Source organism: Oratosquilla oratoria, chromosome 24 (genome assembly GCF_046742065.1).
Source record: "Oratosquilla oratoria isolate Oo_2021 chromosome 24, ASM4674206v1, whole genome shotgun sequence".
Lineage (NCBI taxonomy): Eukaryota > Metazoa > Arthropoda > Malacostraca > Stomatopoda > Squillidae > Oratosquilla > Oratosquilla oratoria.
The window spans coordinates 36,085,831-36,113,469 of NC_134800.1; the positions used below are offsets into that span (position 1 = coordinate 36,085,831).

Here is a 27,639-nt window from a genome sequence, read left to right on the forward strand (position 1 = left end):
TTTTAAAAAACAAAACTTTATTAGAAAAGCTTGTAGTATTAAAAAGGGAATCCAACATTCTTACAATACAGCAGATTGTGCTCCACATATCTAAAACACTTATTGCCAAAAGTATGTAAATACAAAAACTGAAATGCTAAATAAATTTAAAAAGTTTACCAGCCATTATCATAAGCTCACTGGTTTAAGATGAATACATTTTCCCAATTTATCAATTACACAACAAATGGAACAAAAAAGTTTTTCTGCTCTGGCCATAAAAAGGATTGGAAATAATCAACCTTCTTGGCCAGATGATGGTATTCAGATTTTGTTCTGCCAAATACTAAACTTCATTCAACTTATGAGCAGACCCAGGCTGTAACAGGCTTCATCAATAAATTTCCATTTGTGTACTAAGTCTGTCACTAAACTGAATAGAATAGTTTGGCATTGACAAAAGAAAAATACTTGGTGCACTAGCTGCTCATAGTATAGAATGAACTACCAACATCCCATCCAGTTCAATGAGACTGGATCAATGCTGGAAATGACCATTTATCAGAACAAATGATGCCCTGCAGGTGTTCAATATCCAATCACAAATAAAACACTTCACTGCAACAAACAAGGTTAGCAGTCTTTGTTAAAAAAGAAAGAACAATCATGTGCATAGAGCATTTCCTGTTACTGAATTCTAAAAACATCTGTTGCAGAGGTGGGAAGGGTGGTTAAACAAGTTTTACTTAGGTTTTGCTGTAGGTAGGTACTTTGACTTGGCCACCCCCTCATAAGGGGAAAGGACCCTCGACACACACAAACATTATTTGCTCTACATGTTATTCACATTATTGCATTGCCTTTACTCTAAGTCGAGGTTGAGCTACAAGGATGACCCTTCATCTGCAAGGAGCTAAAATGGAGGGGACAACAAATGGATTTTGGATGGGTGCAGGGTATGTGTATGCCTTGGCTGGTTATCCCCCTTAAAAGGTGGAATGAGCCTTTTGGTGTCTGTTATTCATAACATTCACCCACCGGTACTAACAGTATCAAACTGTGATTGAGAAATAAATGACCTAACCCACTCATGTATTTATCACAACTTAGTTTACAATTATAATAACTGCAGACAAAAAGTCCCTTTGGCATCTAAAAGATGTAAGATACTAAACAGTATCATCAATAAAACCGAGCACTAAAATAATTATGAACTGAGACCTGTACACCTTGACAAAATGAGCAAATCTCCTGGTTGAGATTGAAGTCAAGCTTACTACAATCACATTTTAACTATACTACTTTGTTCAAAACTCCATGCTTCATGTTGTAGTGCAGGAGTGATATCTAAAAACTAAATTATAAATATAGAAAATAGGCAAGCATGAATAATGATGATACTGTATAAAGTATTAATGAATAGTGAGTACATGTAATGGGAAATTATGAGTTACATTATTTCGGATATACAGAACTAAAGAATGAGTATATGTAACAAAACATGATGGATGTAATTGAATCTTGCATACCTTAAAAATAAAACATAAATAAAAACTAGTGATGCAGTGGCGATGAAGAGGGATTATGCCCGTGCCAGCTTCCCTAAACTTTCTTTATCATCCATTACAGACACCAACAAGTTCCTGTCACCAAGCGCCTGTTCTGCCTCCTCAGCATTCAGACGAAGGCTAATCTGCAAAACAGTTATAGAACTCAATACCATATCTCTATGATGAAAATTATATTCAACATTTTGTCATATAAATAGTTGGATGGCCATGACAAATGCCTCCATTGTAATTCTTCAGTTATTAGCAAAATCATATCCTTCCACTGTCACTTTCCTTTTATTTGTCCCTTTTATACACAGATATAGATATAGATACAAAGAGAGAGAGAAAGAGAGATTGAGATAGAGAGAGAATGTGTGTGTATTTACCTTGCTGCAATATACAGGAAAAGATCAACATGTATGCACGCTTGTGTGTGTGCACACACACACCCATGTATGTACATACCCATAAATTTCTTACCTTGGAACTTCTGACATCCTTGTTCTTCTTTACCAGCAAAATTCCTCTGGATTCAAGCAGCACACACACTGACAAAAATTCTGTCTGGTCTATATATTGTACATTCCTTTTCTTGCAAACATTGTTGTACACAGTGTGCAGCTGGAGAAAGAACATGGTAAGAATTAGTATGCAGTACATTTACTATCAAGATCTGCAACACAGATTGGTTAGGGCAATGCTGACCACTGGGCCATAGTCAACTGTGCACCACTGTATATTTCCCAGTAATGTAATAAATAAATGAAAATTGGTAGGAGTGTTTGGAGGAAGGAAATAATGAAGGAGGCCACGATGATGTTCAAAGTTCCTAAACAAGGGAACAAAATTTTAAAATTTGAGAACCACTAGGCTAGAGAAAGAATACCTTACGCTTCTTCTAGGTCTTTTTAAAACCAGAACTGAACACCTATGTTCTCTCATATTTTGATGACTTGACAATAATAACATAGCACAGTAAATACAAAATAGCAGTAAAGAACACCCAAGCCTAATTGAACACATTGGAAGAATGGCTCAAAAATAATAGAATGGAAGCCTCATCCCAGAAACTAAATAGGATACTCACTCTGGACAACTGTGGAAAACACCGTGTGGTAAAATTAATGGACAAATCCTTTCAGTGGAAAAAGAACCATAACATTCTAGGCCATACATTTGATACTCGTACAACTTTCTGCCCACATACCAAAGACCTGACAGCAAAACACAACAAGAAAACACTATATACATAGGGCAATTTTCCCCCTTACAAGGCAAGTACCCACTCCCACCCACCACCCTTTCTTCCCTCTCATCTTAGTTCCTCATTGATGATGGGTCATCCCTGTATCCTGCCCACTGCCAAGTCAGAGGCAATGCAGCAAGACCCAACAAGTCTGCTTCATGTAGTCTGCGACCACACCTCTTCATCCCCTCATGCAGAAAAAGAGAAGATGGGGAGAAATCTCTTTGAGCTGCATCAAAATATCATTCATACATAACCACTCCCTACTGGCCCCTACAAACTCAAACATAGCCCGTGGGAGTGATACTTCACCCTCCCCCCCAAAAAAAAATGGCCCCCCATCCCCCACCCCTCTCTTCCTTGCATCAAAGTATCATCTACACACAGCCATTCTCCACTCACCCTCATCTCCTGCCTTCTACCTTCCTTGCTCATGTCCCTTTCACCCCATCCATCCACCTCATTGTCAGCTGTCCTCTCAAGTTCACTCCATACACCTCTGCCTTCCACACCTCTTTTATTAATCTTTCTTTACTCATTCTTTCCATATGTCCAAATCATCCCATTATTCTTTCATCGGCCCTATCTACCAAGAAAACACCCGCTACACTACATAGCAGAACACCCACACACACCAAGAAACATTAAAACAACACCCAAAGACCTCTATCACACACAGATACTCTCTTCTCTTCCTCCACAACCACCAAATACCAGCCTCCGGAAACATATTCATAATCATAGCACTCACCACTCCATTAACACACTGAAAGACAACACACTGCTGCATGCCAGACCCCCTGATATCCACCCTTCTGAATCCTCTCTCCCACAAAAGGACAGAGTCCACTTGGCCAGACTGTGGTGCAGCCACCACCCAGCACTTCTAAGCTACCAGAAGAGGCTGGATGACCGCATTGTGAACAGCTGCCCAGGATGTAACACTTCACCATACAACACATAATGGAAGACTGCATTATACACAATCGTGCACGCAAACAACACAACATACACTCTATAAAGGATTTGTGTGAAAACCCAGTTTCGGCTGTAGCATTCCTTGGGGAGACGGGACTGCTCGGACAGACAGTCTTGGGAACGACAACAACCAAGAAAACAAACCTACAAAACCATCACTATCACTGACTTTATCCAACAGAAACTAATAACTATCTACAAGCAATCCATAAGGACCACCCTAGAAAATAACTCCACAGCATGGTTCCCAACAATCAGCAAGACAAACATAAACAGTTTACAAAAAACAAATCCTCTACCTGGAACACCAACCGAATTCAACCACCACCCTCTCTCATTTGTACTTATGCTCGACTCTCTTCATAAACACAGTGTTAGCTATCATCAACTCTCTAGACACACCTCCACCATCAACTCGCCACTACGATTTTTTCCTTGCACTCCACACTTCCCAACAACTCCATCTATTAGTTTGTCTCCTACCATAGCATTGATATCTCACAATACCACTACATTTACATTTACCTAAACCCTCTATCCACTCATCTAAATCTATCCAAAAAGCCTCCCTTTCCTCTACACTCTTCTCACTAACAGGCCCATATGCACTTGCAAACACCCATATCTCCCTTCGCAGTTTCACCTTCATCCACATTAACCTTGAAGAAATCTCCTTCCACTCTACCAAGCACTTACCTATCTCTTCACTAACTAGTATAGCCACCCCTTTTCTCCCTCGTCCTCTCTTCACTCCTAACACCCACTCAACTACTAACCCAAATTCAAACTCATCCTTACCTTTCAACTTAAGTTTCACTCAATGCCAACACGTTTCTTCTCACAAACACACTGCCTATCTCTTCCCTTTTACTCTCATCTGTACTACACCCACACACATTAAAAGATCCAAACCTTAGGGTTCTGGTTGGAAAACTCCTCCCAGACACTCTTATGCCTTTGCTTTTTTTTAGAAATGTCCCTTAAGGGGACACAAAGAGTAGGATGCCTAGTCCTATCCCCATCCCATTTTTGTCACCTTTTACAATTCAAGTGGGAACATTCAATGGTAGTATTCCTCTCCCCTACCACAGGGTTTGGCAAAAAAGGAAATGTATATTCAGAGAAGTGGTACAGGACAGTATTAAAAGTGGAGGGACAGCATAACAGAAGGACAGTGTCAGTATAAAAAAGCAGCAGCATTTCTCTATGAATAGATATTTTCTCTACCACAGACAAAATTATATGTGGATCTGGTCCATAGGGGTGCCTGATATAGACACTAAAGTATCAGCTGTATGCTACTGAGGATAATTTAACCTCACAACATGCAGTCAATACCTGACTGGGAATGCCACACATACACACTCGATTTGCTCCACACACTTTACAAGGAAGACTGCCAAACTCATTACTCCAACAACAAACCCTAGACATAAGTTCTGATGTTGCATCTGGAGCAGTTTGAATCTAGCCAGGCCTATTCTGCGTTGGTCCTGACAAGAACTACACTGACACACCTGCACTCAGGACACCATCCAGCATCAAGACAGTACCAACACTGATTAGGTGTGGCCAAATTCAAACTGCCCTAGATGCAACCACCACAAAGAAGACACAGTACACCTCATACCACAATGCACCACACTAACAATCCTGACAACACATCTTCCTTAAGGGACTTACAATCCCACCCTGAGACTTGTTGGTGAAGGCCACAGGTCTTCTGCAAGAGAGAGACCAGGGGCTACAGACTGATTGATTGATACAGTACAATCAACCCAAGTATGAACTTACAACAATGGCCTCTGCACCTTGAATTCAGGTTTCCAATGAAGTTTCCTTTCTAGGTAAAGAGAATCTATGCCAACATCCCAGACCTTATTTAATAAAAGTTGTACATAACATTAATTTTGATAACTTCAAAATGCAAGTATTTACATAAAGCAGAAATTGTTCTTGTTCAGCTTTTACTATTACTTCATCACTCCTCTGACTGTCATAACAGCCACTGGGTAGGCCCATGAATCATTCAGGGAAGAAATACTGTGTTGTTGTCTAGGGATTGTTAGTGAAGGGCACTATAAGAAGAGATGTTCTGTGTCTCTTGTGTGGTGATTACATGTAGGGCAGTCTGATTCTGTGGCCCAGCTTATTTGTATTGGTATTTAAAACTGGATGGTATCCTGAACACAAGTGTACAAGTATGGTTCTTGTTTCTGTGGGATTTCTAGAGAGGTTGTTGTTGTTGTTGTTGTCGTTCCCTAGACTGTCTGTCCGAGCAGTCCCATCTCCCCAAGGAAGGCCACAGCCGAAACTGGGTTTTCCCACAAATCCTTTATAGAGTGTATGTTGTGTTGTTTGCGTGCATGATTGTGTATAATGCAGTCTTCCATTATGTGTTGTATGGTATGGGGTGAAGTGTTACATCCTGGGCAGCTGTTCACAACACGGTCGTCCAGCCTCTTCTGGTAGCTTAGAAGTGCTGGGTGGTGACCGCATCGCAGTCTGGCCAAGTGGACTCTGTCCTTTCGTGGGAGAGAGGATTCAGAAGGGTGGATATCAGGGGGTCTGGCATGCAGCAGTGTGTTGTCTTTCAGTGTGTTAATGGAGCGGTGAGTGATATGATTATGAATATGTTTCCGGAGGCTGGTATTTGGTGGTTGTGGAGGAAGAGAAGAGAGTATCTGTGCATAATAAAGGTCTTTGGGTGTAGTTTTAATGTTTCTTGGTGTGTGTGGGTGTTCTGCTATGTAGTGTAGCGGTGTGATGTGTTTGTGGTGGCTGCAGCAAGTGTTTGTGTGCCTCTCATGTCGAGGTGGTCCTTGACTTTGAGGACTTTTGTTTCATGGTGTAAATGGTCTGTAGGTGTTGTATTTGTGCAGCCTGTAATTGTTTTTAGGGCTTTGTTTTGTATGATTTGAAGGGTGTTGTGGTGTGTCTCACTGAGATTAGGAGCCCATGCAGGACTCGCATAATTCATCACTGAGCATATGCATTGTTTGTATTAGTTTCTTTGTTTTGTCCAAATGTTGTTCCAGCGATTGACTTAAGTGCATTAAGTCTAGGTGTGCATTTGTTTTTTATGTTTGTGAGGTGTTGTTTGAAAGACATGGATGTATCGTATGTTACACCAAGAATTTTCGGTGTGTTTGTGTGTGGTATTAGAGTGTTGTTGATGTAGAGATGAGGTATGTATTTGTGTTCTTTTGTCCAGTTGGTGAGAAGTGTTGCTGTAGATTTGGTTGGAGCTATTTTGAGTCTGTTTGTGAGGAACCATGTGTTGAGTGTGTCAAGGTAAGGCTGGATTATTTCTGCAGCTTTGTCTGTGTTACGATGTGTGCATGTGATTGTTATGTCGTCTACGTAGGAAGAGATTTGTATTTCTGAGGTGTCTGGTGTGGGTAAGTCATGCATGTATAGATTAAATAATGTGGGGGATAGAACTGAGCCCTGTGGTACTCCGTTCTTAATGTTTCTGATGTGCGATGATTGGCCATTATATGACACATGAGCATTCCTGCCTGCCAGATAATTGGCCAGCCATCTTTTGGTGTTATTGTGCATGTCTGTGTTATATATTTTATTTGTTAGGTTGTGGCGGGGGATAGCATCAAAAGCTTTACTAATGTCCAATGTTATAAGAAGTGTTCTGTGGTGGGGCCTATTTGAATTGATGCCATCTAAAATTCTTTGTGTGAGGTTTGTCAGAAGAGTGTTTGTGGAGTGTAGTGGCCTAAAACCGTGTTGTGAGTCAGCAAGGGGAATATATGGTGTGACAAGTTTAAGTATTAGGCGTTCAATGACTTTAGAGGGGGTGCAGAGAAGTGTGATTGGGCGGTGCGATGTTGGGATTGTTGGGTCTTTGTCTAGAGAGGTATAATCTGGTGGTTCACCTTGAAGAGCTTGTTTAGTGATATGGATGTAAATGTTTTTTATAGTAGCACTATGTGGTATGAGTGGTAAGTTGTTGTATTTGTTTGAGTAGTAAACTGCTGTTTTTTCTTCTTTCTCCTGCAAGTGAGACCTGGGGCAATGGATTATTTGACATTTGTATGTACTTGACATAAACAGAAGACTTGGTCTTACCTTCCCCAGAGTTATATCTTTTGATTTTGCATGTTTCAACATCAGGAGCACTGAGCACACAAGAACCTTTTGCTGCAGGGGGAAACTTTGTGGTGCTTGAGTGACAGCTGTAGTGACTCGCGATCCATACACTTCATTGAAGATTGACATTATCTGTGGTAACTCAACCATCTTAATCCTGGGCTGTTTACTGGGAGATTTGACAGGGCTTCCAGTTATTCTTAACAAGGATTGTCTTCTTGCTTGAGTTTCACATAATTCAACTGCCCTTCGACAAACATCAAGGGCTTTCCTTACATCACCAGCAACTGATGCTACCTTTGCTGCGAGGAACATAATAGCTGCAGGTTTTATTATCCGTACTTCACCAAGGCCAGCCTGAAAGATACATTCAATTCATCTGTCAATCACACTTGTTCATGATACACTATATTGGCAGATATATTAGTTCCACAATACAAGTGTAAATCATTTTAAAGGGATCTCCTTTAAAAATTAATATCATCTTCAATCAATATTGTGGAGTACTTGAAACCTTACTAATAAAAGCATTTATCAGTAAACAATTCCTGACTTTAAGCAAATGACTCAAACTCAAGCAGATTCTATGTATTTTTAAGTTTTTAGCTATATTTTCCCTCCATTATTACCACCTAAATCTCACATTTTATACACTCAATATCTAATGGAAAAAAGAAAAAAGAATAAATACCTCTTCAATTCTCTGATTCAAGATTTTTACAATTTCTGGTTTAGTGTATGGGGGAAAGTTGAGAAGTTTTGGTTTGAATGTTGGTCGACTTTGTAATCTTGGAAGAACTCTGTCAGTCAGATCAAGAGCATTGGCAATACCAATAAGAATTAATTTTGACTTCTCAAGGGCTGGCCATTCAAATATGGTGTAAAGTACTTCCTGGTTGCGACTATCTAACTGGTCCATCTCATCGAGAACAATCAGTCTGAAATTGCAAATCAACAAACATTTAGTAATTACAGAAAATGATCGGTCACAAACAGAACTACTTCTTCCATCAATGGTATTCTAAGGTTCCTTTATATGCAATTAAGTACTTTACCAATGTCAAATTAATGTTTAACTGTATTGTTTATTAAGTTATTGAACCAAAAAATTAACTAAATTATCTCTATAGGGAAAAATACAAAACATACACTGGAGATTTTGCTGACTGGAGATATTTCTCAATTACTCTGACTGCATCTCTTTCAGAACCTTGCACATCTACACCCAGCTCCTCTGCCACACGACTGTATATGGCCCCCGATGTACGCAATGACATACAGTTCAGGAATATCGGTTTCAACTTCATCTTTGCTCCCTAAAATAAACCATATCAATATAAGTTCAGGTTCGAGGGTTAATTTTGTATATGATCCACTTATGCACATAGTCATATACATTTAGAGATTTGCCACATTTTCCCCCACCTTCATTTCAGAAAGTATGGAGGTCAGGCAAGCTGTTTTCCCTGTGCCTGGAGCTCCAGATACATATAATGATCCTGGCTTACAGCTTGTAATATGATCATCCAAGAATTCTTTCATCTGACGAATCTGAGTTTCTCTGCACAACAAACATGATGGAGTCCCAGTATTCATACTTTGTTTAACAGCTCTATACGCACTTACTAAAGGAACAAAAGTTACAAGTAAATAAATGCATAAATACATGGACAAATTTTTTATATACAAAGCAAAATCACTGTGATCTATCTAGGCATAAAAACGACTCAAATAACACTTACCATTAGGCTTGCTAAGTGAGACAGAAGGCACCTTCTTTCCAGGACTAGACACAGAAAGTTTTGATACAAGTGATGAGGGGCTCATAAATCTCTGTGGCGATGCAGGAAGTTTACGAGGAGACCGCCTTGGACTGCATACATCTTCCTGAATCAATTTTCTAGGTGACTTCTTAGGAGTTCCGTAATCAAGTCGTTTAATAGGAGAGTTGAGTGACTTACTGTGTTTCCTTGGACTACAACGAACTGGCTGGTGGCCAGAAAAAAGGGCTCTGGCTGGGCTCTTGATAGGACTGTTTAGGATATTTGAACACTTTAATGGTGTTTTCTTTGGTGATATAAGGTCTGGTGGTGCAAATTTGATAGGTGATAATCTTGCTTCACAAGCTGTTGTGATCCTACTAGGAGATGGCGGAGAAGCTTCTTCAGTAAGTAGTCTTCTACGTGCATTTGGGGTTGCTTTGTTTTCCTGAACTGGAAATTTGTCTTTAAGAGTTTTTTTTGAAGGGCTGCTGTCTTCATGGGAGCACAACTTACCTGTAATAAAATATAAACAATTCATAAAATTCAATACCTAAAGCATAGGTGTAGCAATAATACACTTGTTCCTAACCAAAAGAATAAGTGAAGAAATTGAAGAAAGATTAGTAAAAGACATGTGGAAGGCAGAGGCAGGAGTGAACATGAGGGGACGACCATGGATGAGATGATGAATGGGGTAAAAGGGGCACTGGGAAAAAGGGGAATGTCTGTTGGGGAAGGAAAGGGGAAGACAGAAGATAGGGGTGAATGGAGAATGGAGAATGGTTGTGTATGGATGCTGCTGCTGATGCATGGAAGGAAATGAGTGGGGGAGTAAGGGAGTATGTGTGAATAATATTTTGATGCAGCCTGAAGGGATTTCTCCCTGCCTTGTCTTTTTCTGCATGAGGGGACGGAGCTGATTAAATGAGGCAGCCTTGCTGTGGATGTGCTGTCTTGCTACACTGCTTCTGACCCAGGAGGAGCCAAGATAAGAGGAATAAAGGAAAGGTGGGGTAAATGGGAGTGGAGTATGTGGGGATGGAATGGGTGGGAGTGGATTTTGTGGCTTTGTTTTTTGGCTACCTCCTATGTAAGGGGGAAAGCCTTTTATTTATGTATGTATGTATAACCTAAAAGGCCTTCTTCCTATTATCAGTGTGCGTGTATTTGTGTGTGTGTGTGTGTGTCAAAGCATACAATCACCTTACCCCATACCCATCCAAGACCCAACTGTTGTCCCTTCTATTTTTAGCACCTTGTGGATGAAGGGTCATACTTCATTCCTGCCAAACTACTGTTTGGATCAAAGACAATGCGCTAGACACAATACAGCACTGCCAAACAGCCACAGCTGGTTTACCTAATAATAATAACACATAAATAACAAAGGGCTAAATCACTTATAAGGTGGGTTGGCAAAACTGAATCACACACCCTACACCCATCCAGCCCTATTCATTGCTTCTGGGAAGGAGCGATGAGGACAGGGTTCTAACTGGTTTGCTGAGACTTCACTGTTGTTTCTATTCCAGTGTGGCAGGGGAAAGGGATGACTCTTCATCCACAAAGTGCTAAGATTGGAGTGATGTTAAATGGGTTTTAATATACAAATGTAGTTCCAAAAGTAATGCCTCCTATTTTCTTATACTGCATCATGGGATCTGAGGAGATGGTTTATAGCATTGTCATAATGACTGAACCTTTCTACTCATAACCTGAACATTTTATCTCTCTGTTGCAGATATTGACGGCATGACAGTCTCACAAATTAACCCCTGCCACAGATGTGCATCAAAAGCAGGGATGTATCATTGAATTCCTCCACACAAAAGAAGTGGAACCATTTGACATTCACCGGCACTTGGTAAATATTTACAGCGCCAAGGCAGCTGATGTCAGCATGGTTAAGAGACGGGTCAATTCTGGAATGGCAATAGATATGCGTGTTACAAACTATGCTCTGCTCACCCATGCACAGGCCTTTGCTCATTGCTAGTGAAAGTGCATTGAGAAGGGGAGTGATTACATGGAGAAATAAATTCTGGAGCAAAAATGTCTGCTCATTTTAATGGTGCCACTCAAGAAAGAAAGGAAGGAAGGAAGGAAGGAAGGAAGGAAGGAAGGAAGGAAGGAAGGAAGGAAGGAAGGAAGGAAGGAAGGAAGAAGAAGAAGAAGAAGAAGAAGAAGAAGAAGAAGAAGAAGAAGAAGAAGAAGAAGAAGAAGAAGAAGAAGAAGAAGAAGAAGAAGAAGAAGAAGAAGAAGAAGAAGAAGAAGAAGAAGAAGAAGAAGAAGAAGAAGAAGAAGAAGAAGAAGAAGAAGAAGAAGAAGAAGAAGAAGAAGAAGAAGAAGAAGAAGAAGAAGAAGAAGAAGAAAGAACAACAACATTACTCTTCTTGGAACTCCCCTAGTATATGTAGTAGTTGTGTCAAGCAAGGAAGGGAGGGGGTGGGAGGGAGTGTATGTGGATGATATTCTGATGCAGCCGAAAGGGATCTCTCCTCACCTTCTCTATTTTCCACATGAGGGGGCAGAGAAACATGAGTGGGTGGGGGTGTTGCTGTGTAAGTGAAGCAGTCTTGATGTGAATGTGCTGTGTCTTGCTGCATTGCTTCTGACCCAGGGCAGTGGGCTGGAGACAGGGATGACCCTTCATTCACAAGGAGCTAAGGTGAAAGGGAAATGAGGGTGGTGGATGGGAGTGGGTGCAGGTCTTTGACTTGGCTACCTCCCTTATAAGAGGGAAGAAGACCTTAGATAGATAGTGGGCATGTGCTCTGACGTGGCCACATCCTCATTAGGGGGAAAGGTTCTTTAAGTAAGTCAAATGCCAAAATGAATTTGAGGTGTGAAGTGGTCATTTAACCAATAGAAGATTTTACCCCATTCACCTTGTCTAAATGATATGGTTTGACATCAGTGAAAAAAGGTTCTGCACAATATGCAATTATGCTAGAGAATTTTATGACATAGATTATAAAAGCTGTTAGAAGCTGACCATAGGGAATTGTTTTACTTCTTAGATTTTTTTTTCAAAACCTGTGCAAGTTTTTAAGTATGGGAAAGGAAAAGCCTCACTCCTTTCACTCGAATCATATACATCATGTTCACTCTCCCCAATTACTTTTGGTTCATCCCCTGGGCATCCCTCTGATAAAACAGTTCATTGTATTAATCGATCAATTTGTTGCTCTAGTCCTTTCTTTCCTCACACCTACAGCTCCCCCCAGAAAACAGTCATTGATACTAGTTCAGCCCATAAGTCACTCAACAAAGAGATTCTGTGATACTGTCTGCAAAGAATGTGTGTAGAAGTGTAGTATAATAACTTTTGTCTTGTGTGGGCTAATTGCATCAGGGATAATTGGTGTCTGTGAAAAATTAAATATTCTTTCCCTTACCTTGCAACTCATAATCCCTCTTTTTAGTTCCTTTGGGAGGAGTATTCTCATTATCACTGTTAGTTGGTGAAGAAGATGTATATTCTGATTCTGTTTTTTCCTTTAATCTGTAAATACAATAAATATATCATACAATCTGAGACATAAAAATCAAAATAATAAAAATAAATAAATAAACAAAATGATGCACACACTCTTCCTCTCCAAAACTCATACTATTCTTCCTCAAATTACTGTTTTATTCTTAAACCTGTGAATCAATTTGAGGTAACAATTATACTATCTGCTTTATGAAATACATTATGTTGCCTATTTTGACCCTTCCCTAGAGCTGCAATGGCGGGTAATAGTTGACCTGACAGGTCATAGATATCTCACCTTGACTTCCTCTGGTGTGGACTTAAGGGCAGTGTTTTTACTTCAGCTTTCAGATGCCTTGCTGACCTCCGTGGACTACATCCCAAATCTATAGTTTCAACTGCCTTAGAAGTGTTTCTGGTTTTACGAATTGGGAAATTAATAAGTTCCTGTTTAGACATCTGTAAAATAAAAGATCAACATCAACATTCAGCAAAATATTAGTGTTACTACGGGGAGAAATCCCTTTGGGCTGCGTCAATTTTTTTCTCACACATTCTCCCTCACCCCCCCCATCCCACCTCATGGATCACAACATCATACATATGGAGAATGGTTGTATATGGATGATGTTGTGATCCATGAGGTGGAATGGGTGGGGGATAGAGGGTGAGGGAGTATGTATGAGAAAAATTTTGATGCAGCCCGAAGGGATTCCCCCATCTTCTCCTTTTCTGCATGAGAGGACGGAAGGGGGGGGGGGGGTTTTTTTGCCAATTTAATGAAGCAGCCTTGCTGTGAATGTGCGGTGTCTTGTGACACTGCTTCTGACCCAGGGTAGTGGACAAGATGCAGGGATGACCTGTCATCCAGGAGGTGTCAAGATAAGAGGGAGAGAAGAGGGTGGAGGGGAGTGGAGTGCAACAGGGATGGATGGGTAGGAGTGGTTTTTATGCCTTTGTTTTTTGGCTACCTCCCTTATAAGGGGGAAAAAAGCCTTTGGTATATGTATGTGTGTACAGGTCCCCATATCCATATATTTTTCATAGAAGAGAGGGTCAGACATTTGTGAAGAGACCCCTGTTTATAGAGAAACATCTGTAGCATCATTTTATTCCTGTGTAGACCTGTTCAAATAACAACTTTTTCCTATTTTCATACATTACTGTACTTTTTCCCATGTGTTTTGACCTGAAAAAGCCAAGTCACATCCATTTTTATCTAGGATATATGGAAGCATTGCCACATGGAGGCTGAAGTTTTTTGCTATCTTACCAAAAGGGCCAATTTTGAGGCATTTCTAAGCATATTTTGTGGTATAATCTTTTATCTATCCAAGATAGAGCAACAAATTAGGTACCAAAGGAATGAGCAGGATCTACTCTACATATAGCGACTGTTAGAATTAATGAATTTTCCCTGTGACTTTTAATAGATACAAAATTGTTGAAAATCTTTACTTTTTTAACCTGGAGACATGGTTTTTGCATGGAGAAAGATAGAGCAACAAAATAGTTACTGTAGAATGGGAAAAGTGCACCGTGATTTTTTTTGTAATTTTAACTGTCTGCATTTACATTAAATTTATTGCATCAAAGCATAGAGAAAAAGTGTTGTAAACATGACCACACTTATTCTTCTTTGTATACAATATGGCGCACATCCACCACTCTGTTCCCCACAGTGGTGGACATATGGAACAAACTGGACAAAATGATAGTGTGTGCAAAAACCATACACGAATTTAAGAACAATTTCGATACAGAGACAGGACACCACAAGCATAGCTTCCCTTCCTGTAAGATACAACTAGGTAAATACTTATCCCACACCTTGGGGTAAGTGTGCCACATAGTAAAAACCTACCAAACAGTGATGTTTACAAAGCAGTGAGCAGGAAAGAATGTGAGATTCTTTGAAATTGAAGGTTGTGGTAGCCTCTTAACTACATCATCTACTAATGTGGCATATGCATTAGGTCTTTCAGGCTTAGCAAAGGCATATTTTGCATCTTGGTCACTGTCATAACACCGACATACATACTCCACCACATATTCCTTGCCCTCCTATTCTTGTACCTTTCCTGCATAATGGATATACTGTTTCTTGTTAGCAGACTTCACCCCAAAATGTAATCTGGTGAAGTGGAGGTGGAGGTAAACAGAAGAATGAGAGAAGCAATTAAATGTCATGGGGGGTTAAATCTTTTATGAGAAATAGACATCTGGGAATGGATGCAATGAGGAGATTGTATGAAGAGATGATTGTGCCAATGGCACTGTATGGGGGCAGAGACTTGGAATTTAAGAAAGACAGAGAGGAAAAGTTTAAGTGTGTTTGAGATGAAGGAAATGTCCAAGAAATATGGTGGCAATTACTAGGTTGGACAGAGAGAGAAACAAGGTGAGGAGTGTGGGCATGAAAAAGGAGATGGTAGACAGGGCTGATAAAAGAGTGTTGGGATGGTTTGAACACATGGAAAGAATGTGTGATGAAAGATTAGTAAAAGAGGTGTGGAAGGCAGAGGTGGATGGAGTGAACTTGAGAGGATAATCAACAATGAGATGGATGGATGGGGTGAAGGGGTCGTTGTGCTAGAGGGGAATGTCTGTTGAGCAAGGAAGGGAGATGGCAGTGTAGAGATGAGTGGAGAGTGACTGTGTATAGATGATACTGTTATGCAAGGAAGGGAGGGGCAGGGGATGCTTATGTGTGAATAAGATTTTGAAGCAGCCCAAAGGGATTTTTCCTCACCTCATTTTCTGCACACGGGGATGGAGGGGGGGGAGGGGGTCACTGATTAAGTGAAGTCACCTTGCTGTGGATGTACTGTGTCTTGCTACATTGCTTCTGACCAAGGGCAGTGGGCAGGATACAAGGAGGACCTGTTATCCATGAAGAGCTAAGATGAGAGGAAGGAAAGTGTGGTGGATGGGCATGAAATGGATGGGAGCAATTATGTGCCTTTGACTTGGCTTCCTCTCTTATAAGGGGGGAAAAAGCTCTTGGTATATAGATGGACAGGTCTTTAGTATAATCCTACTTAAATAGTAATATACAGTGTCTGGATGATGTTCTGACAGTACCGGATAGCTCTGGATGGTGTTCAGACAGCATTGGATGGTTCTGCATGGTTCTGGACAGTACCAGACAGTAATTAACATGACTGCTATTTAAAACAGGTATCAGATCAAATGTTGTGGTCATACATTTTAGATTACAAGTAAATATTTGTTCTTTGTTTTTCCTGGTAAACTTCATAGACTGGGTGTAGATTCCAGATGAAGAGTAGTGAAATTTCTTCAGCACATTATCTTTGTACTCATATACCTGTATATCCTGGTATCTTATCAGATCCAACTACTTAAAGAATTTAAGGATGTCTATACAGCCTATACTGAAAATAATGGGCTTATCTTATGGTGGGCAAAACAGTACTGAAATAAATGGTTGTCTTCTTTAAAAATAGGATAAACTTAAAATAGTAGAACTGTTGCTGCAATCAAAACAATATGCCACATTTGACCATTGCTAGGTTTTGGCAGATTTTTCCAAATTAGGCTATATTCGAGTGGCCTCCTTCTATACAAACCCTTTTCTGAAGGTACATTTTTACCGCCAATAACCACTGGTTACCACCAACTATCAATAGATCTCATTTTTAATCACATAGGATAATATATGAAGTTTGTCAGCAGTTAATATGTGATCAAAGATCAGGAATGTCATTGATCGATACACAGCACTGTTGGTGGTAAATGTGCGATGGAAAGAACAGGAATGTCAGTGATAACAAAGAAATTTATCATTAATTGGTGGTAATATAACACAATTTGGGTTAATTGTAGAATTCACCCCCCTCCACCCTAGCTAACGTAAGCTAGGTTAGGTATCATAAGCCATAATCAACTGTAGAATGTGAGGTTAGGTAAGGCATCATGTGCCATAACACTGTACAACAAATTTCAGGATTAAGAAGGAAACATAGTTCTCATGTGCGTTTTATTATGAAGTTCAGTGTGCTGAATTCAAATTTGATGATAAAAATTTCATGCCACGTCACAATTTTTTGTAAATCGCTGTTTTAATAATTATGCAATTAATAGAGATTTCCAAGGTTCCATAAATGTATTTTGCTCCCAAAGTCAGATTAAATGTCTTCATTGTATTTATTTAATTAATATATAATGAATCGGCATGTTTGTTAGCTTTATATGATGTATTAACCTACAATCTATTATTTACTTCTTCTTTTATAAGACGTCTCAGGCGTGTCACGCTTCAGGTTCCAACAGAAGTCAGCCAGCATAGCAGGGCTCCATTTTCCCTTGTACCTGTTTTCCATTGACGCTATATCTTGATGGAACCTCTCTCCATGTTCATCACTCACATCTGCTGCATTCTCTGGGAAGAAGGACAGATGAGAATGAAGAAAGTGTATCTTCAGTGACATATTGCATCCGAGATCTTGGTAGCATTTGATTAGCCTCTCCACTTTACGCTCTCGCTGGGACTCTTGGTGCTTTCCCAGAAGCCCTTTGCATACATCTTTGAATGCATGCCAGGCCGCTAGCTCAAGTTGTTTTCCAAAGTGAAGAAATCCTGTAGATTTGCAGAACGCTTCCTAAATACTGTAATTCGAGCTTCTTCATCCAACAGGTGCCATTGTTGCAAATGTGAGGCCAGGAGTTCACTCTGTTGCTTAGTAAGTGTTAGATCACAAACTAGATCATTGAGTTCTGGTTGGGTGATGAGGTGTGGTTTCTTATCAGATTCAAGTTGTGTCGTATACGTTGCATCTTGAGATTCTGAATCGTCTGAGTTGCTCGTGTCATCGCTTGGTAGTTCAGAGGGCGGCTGTGGTACAGGAATATCACTTGAATGTAGAACTGGGCGAATAGCAGACTGAAGATCTGGATACACGATAGATTTCTTGCCTTTTCTGTTGCGACCTGCAGGAAAATAAAATAAAATCAGACTAAAAATGGATACTATTGGTTGTGATCACGTGCAAAAATAGTGGAAGTGCAACTTATTATGTATTTCGATCTTTTTTATTGATACATCTCTTGAAAATATATATAAAAACAGTAAAAAATAAACACTGAACACCCACCTTTAATATCCGTTAAGCAGAAGTAGCAATCTGTTGAGTGGTCCTTTGGCTCCCTCCAGACCATTGGTACGCCAAACATGAGGCCAGTCCCTTTGCCTTTCACCCAGGCAGAAAGGGAACTTGTACACCTGACACAACATATGTGAGGTGCCCAGCTTTTGTCCTGGTCACCCACTTTACATCCAAAGTACAGCTCATAGTTTCTTTACATGTTGAGTCAACTGTCTCTTGTATTGCCTTAATGTAACTGATCCACATATATAACAAAACTTGTCTGGCGAATTCTTGCATTCTCTAGGCATCTTAACTCTGTATCCTGTTAAGAAAAAAAAAACACATAGCTATGTGAAAAATTATATAAATGGTAAAAGCAACAAAAAATACCGTTCAGATAGACATTGCGGGCACTGCTATTTACGAAGAACTGGAGGGTCACAGAAAGAAACGGATGTTATATTCGTGATCTACGCAAAAAATAAATCTAGAAAAGAATAGTCTCATTTCCGTTTTTTTTTCATTGTTATACAGTGTATAATCAACCATAGAATATCCACTCCAGTAACACTAAATTTGTACAAGCTTGCATTTGGGTGAAATTATGTAAAATTTTAGTTGTGCACACCTACACCATATAGCAATAGAAAATTATTTTGTAAAATATAATACACAACATAATATGCTATTTTCTTTGCAGAAATCAATAACAAAATAGTTGCTAAAACCTATTCACTAACAAATGAAGTTGCAGGGGTTGAATGATATGCTATGTTTGTTTTGATATATGACGAGCTTGAAGAAATGAAAGGATGGTAAATTCATTTCTTCTAGCCTAACCTATATTTAGTAATTCGGTACTTCAAATTCTGAAGATCATCAGGGTCATCGTCACAGATGCTGATGGCCTGATTATCATTGTCCCTCGGGCAGTTAACAGACAAACGGCTTATTAACGTCACCTGGAGTTGGAGAACACCTGGTCCATTGTCTAATTGACAGTGACTGGACTGGACAGATGACAGCATGGCATCTAGACAGTATCCTAGCTGCTTCATTTGTTACTAGATTTGCTTGTAGTAAGGTTTTTTTGTTATTTATTTCCAGGATGAAAATTGCATACTAAGTTCATGTATGATAATTTACAAAGTTAATATTTAATTTTCTGCTATATTGCTTTGGTGTGCACAACTAAAGTACATACATACATATACCAAAGGCTTTTTCCCCCTTATAAGGGAGGTAGCAAAAAAAAAAAAAAAAAAAAAAAAAAAGGCATACAAACCATTTCCACCCATTACATCCCCAATGCACTCCACTCCCCTCCACCCTCTCTCTTATCTTGGCACCTCCTGGATGACGGGTCATCCCTGCATCTTGCCCACAGCCCTGGGCTTTTTTCCCCTCCTTATAAGGGAGGTAGCCAAAAAACAAAGGCATAAAAACCACTCCTACCCATTCCATCCCTGTCGCACTCCACTCCCCTCCACCCTCCTCTCTCCCTCTTATTTTGACACCTTCTGGATGACAGGTCATCCCTGCATCTTGTCCACTACCCTGGGTAGCAGTGTCGCAAGACACAGCACATCCCCAGAAAGGCCTCTTCATAAAATCAGCAACCCCCCCCAATGCAGAAAAGGAGAAATCTCTTCAGGCTGCGTCAAATTTTTCTAACACATACTACCTCAGCCCCATCCCCCACCCATTCCAACTCATGTATCACATCATCATCCATATACAACCATTCTCCATTCACCCATCTTCTGTCCTCCCCCGTCCTTCCTCAACAGACATTCCCCTCTTCCCCAAAGCCCCTTTTACCCCATCCATCCATCTCATCCTAGGTCGCCCCTCATGTTCACTCCCTCCACACCTGTTTTACTAGTCTTTCTTCACTCATTCTTTCTATGTGTCCAAACCATCCCAACACTCTTTCATCCACCCTATCTCCCAACTCCCTTTTCACCCCCATTCTCTTCCTCATCTCCTCATTTCTCACTCTATCCAGCCTAGTAATCCCTATCATACTTCTCAAACACATTCAAACTCCTCTCTTATGTTCCATATTTCTGCCCCACACAGTGATGTCGGCATAATCACTCCTTCATACAGTCTCCTCTTAGCATCCATTCCCAAATGTCTATTTCTCATTACATTTTTTAATCCACCAAGGCACTTACTCCCTTCTCTCAATCTACATTCTACCTCCACCTCCACTCCTCCCTTTCCTGCCACATTAGCACCCAAGTGCCTAAAACTATCCACTTCCTCCAGTCGCTCTCCCTTAATGCTCACTTCCAGTCTGCTGCCACTTTCACCCCTCGTACATCTCATCACCTTACTTTAACCCACATTTATCTTCAACTTTCTTCTTTCACACATTCTCCCAAACTGTCACTAACTTCCTCAATCCCTCCTCTGATCCTGCTACAAGTGCAGTGTCATCCGCAAACAACAGCTGACTCACCTCCCACTTTTCTCCATTTTCTTTAATCATCTCCAATCCCTGACTCACCACCCTTGCATTTACCTCCCGCACCACCCCATTCATGTATAAGTTCAACAGCCAGGGCGACATAACACATCCCTGACGAAGTCCCACCTTTACCTCGAACCACTCACTCTCTCTATTTCTAATCCTGACACAAGCTCTACTACTCTCGTAAAAACTGTTGACTGCTCCTAGAAGCTTTCCTCCTATCCCATATATATGCAAAACCTCCCACAATGCCTTCCTGTCTACCCTGTCATAAGCCTTTTCTAGATCCATAAAAGCCCAAAAAACATCCTTACCTTTTCCTATAGCTTTTTCACATATCTGTCTTACCATAAAAATCTGATCTACGCAACCTCTACCTGTCCTAAATCCACACTGTTCCTCACCAATTACTCCCTCTGTTTCTCTCCTAATCCTCTCAATCAAGATCCTCCCATAAGCCTTCCCAACTACACTTAACAAGCTAATCCCTCTGAAACTACTACAATCACACTTGTCCCCTTTTCCCTTATAGAATGGAACCATACTGGCACTCCTCCAGTCCTCTGGCACTCTACCCTCTCTCCAACAAACATTAAATAACCTCACCAGCCAGTCCACCATAACTGTACCTCCTTTTTTTCAGACATTCTGCATGGCATCCATCCAGACCAGGTGCCTTACCTGCTTTCATCATCTTAACAACTGCCTTCACTTCATCCTTCCTTATTTCTCTTCCATTTTCCTCACTCATCATGGTCATTTTCTTAGCACTTCCCACTGCAACTACCTATCCCTCCCTATCCTGCTTCACATTTAGCAACTCCCTAAAATACTCAGCCCATCTTCCTCTTACTGCCATCTCTTCCATTATCATCTCTCCATCTGCACCTTTTACCTTTTCTTCTCTACTTGATTCGCCTCCTCTTCCTCTCTTAATTTCTTTCCAAAACATCTTTTTATTACTTTCAAAATTTTCTGTCATACTCTTACCCCATTTCATATCTGCTCTCCTCTTTGCCTCCTTTATCAAATGCTTTACTTCTCCTCTCTTTTCCTAGTACTTCTCATATGACTACCTCGTCCTATTTTGTAACCAATCTGTGAAAGCTCGCTTCTCTTCTACAACCTTCTTTGTTTCCTCATCCAACCACTCACTACCCTTTCTTTTATTTCCTCCCATCCTTCTTGTTCCACTCACCATCTTTGCACACCTTATGACTCCCTCCTTGAACCATCCCCATTCCTCCTCCACTCCTAGTTCTACTCTATCCTTCACTCCCTCCCACTCCTCTCTCAGCTACTTCTTGTACTCCTTCTCATTTAAGCAGTTCACTCTAAGCACCTCCCTACCTTTTGTCCTTTTCCTTTCTCCATCTATCCTCCATTCTCAATTTACCTTCCACCAAAAAATTATCTGATATTCCCCTACTATCTCCCCTTAGAACATGTACATCCTTAACTCTTCCTATTACACTCCTATCTACCACTGCATAGTCCATGAACTCTCTATCGACTATCCTTAACTCTTCCTATTACACTCCTATCTACCACTGCGTGGTCCATGAACTCTCTATCTACTATCCTTCCAGTCCTGGAGCCGCAGCGTCTACGTCGTGGGACCACCCCCCAACCCCATGAGTTGGGGGCCAAACGGCGACAACCAGCCCTGGCCACCGGCTCTACGCAGGTGGCACCAATCCCCAAGAGGGGCTACGACTGCCTTGGGGAGTACCACAATCCTTTTTTCTCAACATGCACTGTTATGTTTTTTCTGCACTGAGGGGTGATTCTCTGGTGATCACCCCTCTTCTTCTACTTTTAGCCGGAGATGTAGAGAGCAATCCTGGGCCCACCACAAAATACACATGCTTGACTTTCTTCCAAAACACTGTATTTGCTATCATCAACTCTCTAGACACATCTCCACCATCAACTCTCCACTACAATTCTTTCCTGGAACTCCACATTTCCCAACCACTCCATCTATTAGTTAATTTCCTACCCTAGCATTAAGGTCTCCCAATACCACTACACTGACGTTCCTCCCTAATTCCTCTATGCACTCAAAAAGCCTTCCTTCTTCTACACTCTTCTCACTACCAGGCTCATATGCACTTACAAAAACCCACATCTCCTTTCCCAGTTTCACCTTCATCCACATTAACCTTGAAGAAACCTTTCCACTCCACTACACATTTACCTATCTCTTCATTTACTAGTATAGCCACCCCTTCTCTCCCTCGCCCTCTCTTCACTCCTGAGAACCTCCCAACTACACTCCCAAACTCACACTCGCCCTTCCCTCTTAACTTAGTTTCACTCAAAGCCAACACATCCATCTTTCTTCTCACAAACATACTACCTATCTCTTCCCTATTTCTCTCATATGTACCACATCCATGAACATTAAAAGACCCAAACCTTAGGGTACTGGTTGGAAAACTCAAAGACCCTCTAATGCCTTTACTTTTTTTAGGAATGTCCCCTGTGGGGCTACAGGGAGAAGGATGCCTAGTCCCAATCCCCGTCCCATTTTTCTTGCCTCTTACAATCCAAGTGGGAATACTTGATGGCAGCATTCTTTTCCCCCACCACAGAGTAGGGTAGGCGAAACAAGGAAATAAATATTCAGAGAAATGGTACAGGACAGCAACAAGGGGTTGGGGGCAAGCATAACAGAGGGACAGTAGCAGTATAATAAAAATGTCATAATTTCTCTGTGAGCAGAGTCTTCCTCTATCACAGACAAAATTATGTGTGGCTCTGGTCTGTAGGGGCACCCCATATAGACACTAAAGCAGGGGTTCCCAAAGTGGTCGAAAGGGGGTCAGTAGATTGCTAGAGGGTCAATATCGACCCCTAGGGATCGATGAGACCATCGAAGGGGTTGAAAGGGGGTCAGCAGATTGCTAGGGGGTTGAAAGGTGTCAGTAAATTACTATGGGGTCGAAAGGCAGGCTTTTAAATTAAATGGTTAGCATGAAATGATCCTGTTCTCTTCCTGTATTGAAAGAGTGAGAATAATTAATCAACCAATATATAAAATTTAAGAAAAAACATGTCAATTCACTCAGAATCAAAAATCCTCCCCATTCTGTGCATGTAGGGAGAATCTCACATACACACAACCACATCGTGAATGAACATCTAGATGACGAGCTTGTGTAATATTATTGGCTTGAATGTTATAGTAATATAATAAAGAATATATGATATCACTCTTAAAGCTATTGGTAAGTTATAAATATTTATTTTAAAACATGTTTATGTATATGTGAAAGTGTCTGTATGATTATTGGAACGCCGTCGCCATGATGAATGTTGCCATTTGGCCCTTCTATAACGAATCAAAATAGAAATAAATAAATAAATAAGAATAAACGAATAGAATAAGTAAAATCCACAAACATGAAAACTGTGACTATGGTACTTTAGAATTACCCTAAGTGATTTAAGAGACCAAACAAGAAATACAGTAAAGAATTAGAAACAATAATATCAATAACAAATATTCTAACAATCATAACGATGATAATAACACTATTGATAACTAAAATTATAATGACAATAATAATAAATAATAATAATAATAATAACTATAATGATAATAATATTACTAGTATTAATAACAATAACAGCACCAATAATAAACTGACATAATTCATGAATTAATAATTTGGGGGTCTATAGAAAATCTTAAACTTTATTAGGAGGTTGATGAGCTGAAAAGTTTGGGAACCCCTGCCCTAAAGTATCAACTGCATGCTACTTTGCCACAACAACATGCAGCAACAGGCAGCCAATACCCCAGACGGGGACAACTAAAATAATATCAGAAACATAACTTAAGAAATAACCTAATTGAAACTAATAACCTCAAAACTTTTAAGGTTACTAAATCTACACATTCATCAAAATGGAAGATAACACTAACAGCAATGGTTGCCAGGCAGCTCGGCCCATCAGCTGTTTCCGATGCCATCTTAGTCTTGATAGATACAGAGGTTGAAGATTATTGTAAATTAGTCTACTCTAACCTAACCATGTACATAAAAAAAAAAAAAAAGTCATGGCAGGCAACGTGGTCAAGTAGATGGGCCAAGTTAGCAATTAACAGAGTTGACCCTACACCCATGCAATGCATCTATTGCTAAAAACATTGGCTTATGATTTTTTTTTTTTTTTTTGGGGGGGGGGGAGGGCCAGGAACTGCCAAATGGCAAATGGTACAATGCTCAGTATACTGCATATATTATGGTCAGTTACAATTGCAACAAATTTTAGGGAAATAAAATGTATTCCTATGTATATACAGAAGAAATGCTTGCCGCACAACTCGGCCCATTGCCAACTCAGGCCATCGCCAACTTGGACAATTTCCATTGGCTGTTTGAGATGCCATCTTTGTTTTGATAGATATGGAGGTCAAATAAATAAAAGTATGATAAATTCGTCTACTCTAACCTAACCGTAGTGGACCAACTTAGTCAGGTGGCGTGCCCACATTGGTGATGAGCCAAGTTGACTCTACATCAAAAAACTTTAGTTCAATGGATTATGTAATTTAAAAATTAATTGAAGTCAAAAAATGAGCAATATCCTAGGCTTAATTTACGAAAGATTGGCAAAAGCAGTGAACCAGCACAGCTTGGAGGAAGACACTAGATTCACCCTAGATTCTATATGATTGTTTTGTATCATTATCATAATTATTCGATGGTTTAATTCTACTTATATTTTTATGGGCAATCCACTGTTGTACATTACATTTCACGCAGACCTTAATAGTTGAAGGCGAGTATAATTTGGTTTGGGTGCATTTTTTTTCTTTGTTTTTTGTAAGAAGTTATGCCATAACTTATCATATGTTGACGGCAAAACACCAATCATCCCTCCATGACTTATGAAGGGATGATTGAATGATTGGTATTTTGCCGTCAACATTTGATATTGAGCGATTGCTACTTGAGGAGACAGACGGAAGAAAAGATGGTTGATGTAGATAGTTGTATAAATCGGGAATTCTATGGGGTAAATGTAATACTATAAGAAAGCTCCGTATTAACAAGTGGGAGGTCTTTTCCTTTCCTTTGAAGTGAAAGGGAGATTGTCTGGTTCATTTCACTCTAACACTAATTTTCAGCTTTCACACTTTCAAATAACTACCACTAGTGATACCAAAACAATAACAAACCTTGTGGGAATTATGTAAATTGTAAATGACCACTGCACTTCTATATTTAAATTAATGGAACACAAAGTGAATTCCGGAACAGACCAAGGATGCTGAGCCTTGGCGTCCCGTATTTTGGCGCGAAGATATTTGGGCTCTGTTTGGAATGAATCAGCTGTTCAAACACTAAACTCTAATCGAATAATTAAAAGTTACCAACTAGTACAAAATAAGTAAATGGAAAAAAATAAATGAGCATATATCTACCGTATATTTACCTAATGTGATATACCTATTTATGATATACAGAATAACAGATATTTTGGTGAAATATCATATCCATAGTTCCAACTATCAAACTTTGTTTTAAATTGATTTATATTGCCGGGTTGGACTATTTCATTTAATCAACAAATCAATACATCTGTGCTAAAACTACTATATATTTAGAAATTATGTTTTCTTGGTAATTTTACTATATCGTCTTTCTTCCCCGCCTGGGGGGCGGCATGTTATTGTAGGGTTTAAAGCTGCTTAGCAGCATGCAGCTGATACTTTAGAGTCTATATGGGGCACCCTTACGGATCAGAGTCACACATCACTTTGTGAGAGAGGAAATCTCTATCCATAGACAAATTATGCTACTTTATTATACTGCGAATGTCCCTCCGTTATGCTCTTCCGCTACTCGCAGTCCTGTACCACTTCCCTGAATATTCATTTCCTTCTCGCCGAACCCTGTGGTAGGGAAGAAAAAATACTGCCACAGAGTGCTCCTACTTACGTCGTAAAATGTGACAAAACCGAGACGGGAATAGGACTAGGCATCCTATTCTCTATAGCCCCAAAGGGGGCATTCCTAAAAAGAGAGAGAAAAAAAAACACATAAGAGTAGGGTCTAGGAGAAGTTTTCCAACAACAACCATAAGGTTTGTGTCTTTTAATGTGCGTGAATATGGTACAGGTTAGAGTAAAATGGAAGAGATAGGCAGTATGTTTGTGAGAAGAAATATGCACGTGTTGGATTTGAATGAAACTAGGTTGGAAGTGAGGGGCGAGTTTGACTTTGGGAGGGTGTCAGGAGTGAAGAGAGGACGAAGGAAAGAAAAGGTGGCTACACTAGTAAGTGAAGAGATATGTAAGCGTGTGGTGGAGAGGAAAGAGATTTCTTCAAGGTTAATATGGATGAAGGTGAAACTGGGAAGGAAGATGTGGATGTTTGTAAGTGCATATGGGCCTGGTAGTGAAAAGGGTGTATAGGAAAGGGGGGCTTTTTTGAGTGCATAAAGGGATTAGGGAGAAATGTCAGTGTAATGGTATTGGGAGATATCAATGCTATGGTAGGAGTTGAACCAATAGATGAAGGTGTTAGGAAGTGTGGAGTTCCAGGAAAAATCGTAGTGGAGAGATGATGATGGAGATGTATCTAGAAAGAAAGTTGACGATAGTAAATACAGTGTTTTGGAAGAAAGTCAAGCATAAGTACACATGAGAGAGGGTGGTGGATGAAAGGGTGGTAGATAGGGTGTTAGTGGACTATATAGTTGTAACCAGGAGAAAAGTAGGTAGAGTTTCGGGTGTACATGTTCTAAGGGGAGAGAGTGGGGGAATATCAGATTACTTTTGGTGAAAGGTAAGTTGAGAGTGGAGGATAGATGGAGAAAGAGGAAAAGGACAGAAGGTAAGGAAGTGTTTAAAGTAAAATGCTTAAATGAGAAAGAAAAGGAGAAGGAGTACAAGATGAAACTGAGAGAAGAGGGGAGGGAGTGAAGGAT

The 27,639-nt window shown here is 40.1% G+C and overlaps 1 protein-coding gene across 1 annotated transcript; it reads right to left on the bottom strand.

The window, feature by feature from the left end:
* On the bottom strand, positions 1–26,017 carry Cdc6 (Cell division cycle 6). Its single transcript, XM_076207905.1, has 10 exons — positions 25,886–26,017; positions 13,403–13,563; positions 13,025–13,131; positions 9,606–10,139; positions 9,289–9,488; positions 9,013–9,179; positions 8,555–8,801; positions 7,843–8,220; positions 2,013–2,153; positions 1–1,672 (listed from the first exon to the last, which is right to left on the bottom strand). Exons 2-10 carry the CDS (start codon positions 13,561–13,563, stop codon positions 1,562–1,564), a joined length of 2,046 nt encoding a protein of 681 aa, XP_076064020.1. The 5' UTR covers positions 25,886–26,017; the 3' UTR covers positions 1–1,561.
* Between the last annotated feature and the right edge of the window lie 1,622 nt (positions 26,018–27,639).